At 28.2% G+C, this 3261-nt stretch overlaps 1 protein-coding gene across 1 annotated transcript; it reads left to right on the top strand.

The window, feature by feature from the left end:
• The first annotated feature begins 518 nt into the window (after nt 1-518).
• Nucleotides 519-1753, top strand: LOC130808907 (uncharacterized). Its single transcript, XM_057674459.1, has one exon. It carries the CDS (start codon nt 688-690, stop codon nt 1480-1482), a length of 795 nt encoding a protein of 264 aa, XP_057530442.1. The 5' UTR covers nt 519-687; the 3' UTR covers nt 1483-1753.
• The last annotated feature ends 1508 nt before the right edge of the window (nt 1754-3261 follow it).

Below are 3261 nucleotides of genomic sequence, written 5' to 3'. Positions count from 1 at the left end.
TACATAGTCATTTAAAAATAGGGTAATGATATTTACAGGCTTTAGCGCTGTACATAAAAATCGATAAGTTAATTTTATTATCATTAATTTTAACTTTTCAAGGAAATTTAATGTTGAAATTGAAAAACAATTAATATTTGATATAATAATTTTAACTTTCCAAGGAAGAATAAATGTTAATCTAATAAAGTATAATTAATTAATTCTTATATTTCCAAAGCAAAAATAATATTAAATTACGTAAATAAAATATAATTTTTTTTCTTATATACAACCTTTAGGGCTGTATTTAGCATTTTCTTAAAAAAATTACAAAATTTATTTTCACATTAAAAAATATTTTAGACCATTACACTTATAGATTTCCCCCACTAATTTTGAGTTTAAAAGATACATCCAAAAATTAAAAGAGTATTTAAAGATTTTTAGACCAACTTTTGACAAAGAAATGGCTCTTTTTCTTAATTTACAAATAAAAAAATAAATTAATCAACCCCAATTTCCATAAAAAAATTTCAAAACAAAGAGTAGTAACAAGAAACCCTACCATCCACTTTTTCTTTACTCTTTAGCTCCCCATTTCTCCATCCCCTCATTTCTCACTCTTCTACCTTCAATTTTACTATTCTCTCCATTAACAACAAAAATTAAACCACCCACAATCAAAAATCAAATTCCTCCATAATCATGAAGCTCAACAAAAGCAAAAAGAAAGGAAAAGTTCACCCTTCTCCTTCTTCATCTTCATCTTCTACAACAAGCAACAATGAAAACCCTATTTCCTCCTTGAATCATCTTCTTCCAACTGCAATCTTTACTCTAATCTCTGTTCTTTCTCTTCAAGACCGTGAAGTTCTTGCTTATATGATTACCCACTCTCTTAAATCCTCTACTCTTAATTACCCTTCTTCGTTTGACCAGAAAATCAACCCCAAGAAAAAACCCAATAGAAAAACTTCAACAAATTCTCACAAATCTCCTAGTTTTGATTGTGGTTGTTTTGACTGTTACACAAGTTTTTGGTGTCGTTGGGATTCTTCCCCTCATCGTGAACTTATCCATCAAGCCATTGAAGCCTTTGAAGAACATCTTTCTTCTAGTGAAAAAACTAAAAAGAAGAGTTCTAGTTGTAGCAGAACGAGAGAAAAAAACGGTAATTGTTCCAGTACACAAGCAATGGTGGGTAAAGAGTCAAGTGGGCCCCTTACACCAGAGGTGGTTTTTTTAGCTGATAATGACGTGGAGGAGAGAGAAATTACGCCGTCGCCGGTGAATCTAGCTATGGTTGATGTGGAGGTGAGAGAAACTGAACCGGACCAATTTCCGGTCGCCGGCGAAGAACAGGTAGAAAGTGGGACCCAAGAGAAGGAATTGCAGCAGCAACAACAACAGCATAAAGGGTTGGCGAGGAAGGTACTCCCGGACTTCATTGGAATCTTTCAATCTCGTTTATGGAATCGTCTTTGGGGTCCGAATGTGTAGAAACTTTCACAACAATAAAATATTATAATCAAATTATTCCCTTAAACCTTTTTTTGTTGTTTTTTTTCTTTTGTTTTCAAATTAAATTCAAAGAAGGATTTTGGGGAGTAATGAAATTATTAGGAAAGAAATTAATGTGTTGTTATTGGGTTTATATAAATATAATATTATAATGGTGTTATTAATGTTGGTAGTTAATACCCGGTATGTATACTGCATTTGCATTTGCATTTGAATAGTGAAGTTTTGTCTAATTTTGTTAAATTTTCTTACCATTTAATTTAAATTTTTGCTAAATGTATATAGTCTATCATTTTTCAACCTTATAAATCATTATTACTCCACTTCTGAAAATATATATATATATTTTTTATGATTTGAGTCTAAAATTAAAATATAATAATTAATGTAAGGGTTTAGTTCAAATTGTAAAAGATGTAATTTTTGGTTCTAAAAGGCTTTAATTTTGTCATTATTTCAATAAAATAAAGAAAAATTGTTGTGAATAATTCAATTTATTTTCAATTACGTGTCAATAATCTTATCTTTTGAAATTTTTTTAATAATTCAACCTTTGCTTTTAGTTTGTTATCAATAGACCCTTTAAAAAATAACCTGCTATATCAGGTTATTCTCTTTATAATAATTCAATGTATTTTTCATTACTTACCAATAATCCCAACCTCTCATCTTCTTCCTTTATAATAAATTATTATTTTCCAAAATTAGGAAGTTGATTATTACATAAATAGTAATTATCTTTAGATACATATCCCATTAATTAGGGGCGTTAAAAATCCAACCCGCTTGACTTGATCCGCTGCCCGTTGATCCATAATGGCAGGTCAATTTTTTTAAAAAATAATGCCTTGATCAGGTTGGGCCATGAGCCACATAATACATTGAGTCGGGTACCTGCCGAACCATTAGGCGTTATGTGTTATTTTTATCTAGTTGAAATATACACGTTAAAATTTTACAATCAATATAATTATAAAAAAATTAATAAAAGTTGTATGTTTTTCACTTCACTTTAAAGTATACAATCCTTTAAATCACTGGCAAAGAAAAATTGAATATTTTAAAAATTGTGGATTTTTTGATAATAATTGAAGAGAAATTGTGTTAAAGAAATTAAAAGAAACTTAATATGTATGGATGAAATATGCTGAATAATTATAAACTTGTGACAAAAAAAATTGAGTATATAGCTTTTTGAAGGGTCTATTAACAACAAAATAAAAACAAAAGTTAGATTATTAAAAAAAATTTAAAAGGTGAGATTATTGACAGATAATGGAAAATAGGTTGGATTATTATAAAAAAAGAAGATAAGAGGTAATATGATATAGAAGGTCATTTTCTAAATGGTGTATTGACAACAAATTAAAAAGAAAGATTGAATTATTAAAAAATTTTCAAAAAGTGGGATTATTAGTAGGTAATGAAAAATAGATTGGGTTATTCACAATAATGTTTATAAAAAATAAAACCACCTTTTTCCTATATTTCAATTCGGCACAAGCTAAGCTAATATTTTTTTGGGCTAAATTAAAATTGCTAAAACACTTGTAGATTTTAATTTTTTTATTTATTGATGTTGGATCAAGAAAAAAAGGTAATTATTAAAAAGTGAAGAAATGTGAGTTACTGTAGACATGTAGTCAAAGTTGATTGTTTTTGTTGGAACAAATAGAGTAATTAAAAATCTAAAATTAGATTGAGAAATAAAAAAAAGGATGATTAGGAGGAGATGGGTCTGGTCATAATGTAAAATAG

Source organism: Amaranthus tricolor, chromosome 3, assembly GCF_026212465.1.
Source record: "Amaranthus tricolor cultivar Red isolate AtriRed21 chromosome 3, ASM2621246v1, whole genome shotgun sequence".
NCBI classification, from domain to species: domain Eukaryota; kingdom Viridiplantae; phylum Streptophyta; class Magnoliopsida; order Caryophyllales; family Amaranthaceae; genus Amaranthus; species Amaranthus tricolor.
The sequence above is the reverse complement of the archived record's forward strand: the minus strand, read 5'-3'. Positions and strand labels throughout refer to the sequence as shown.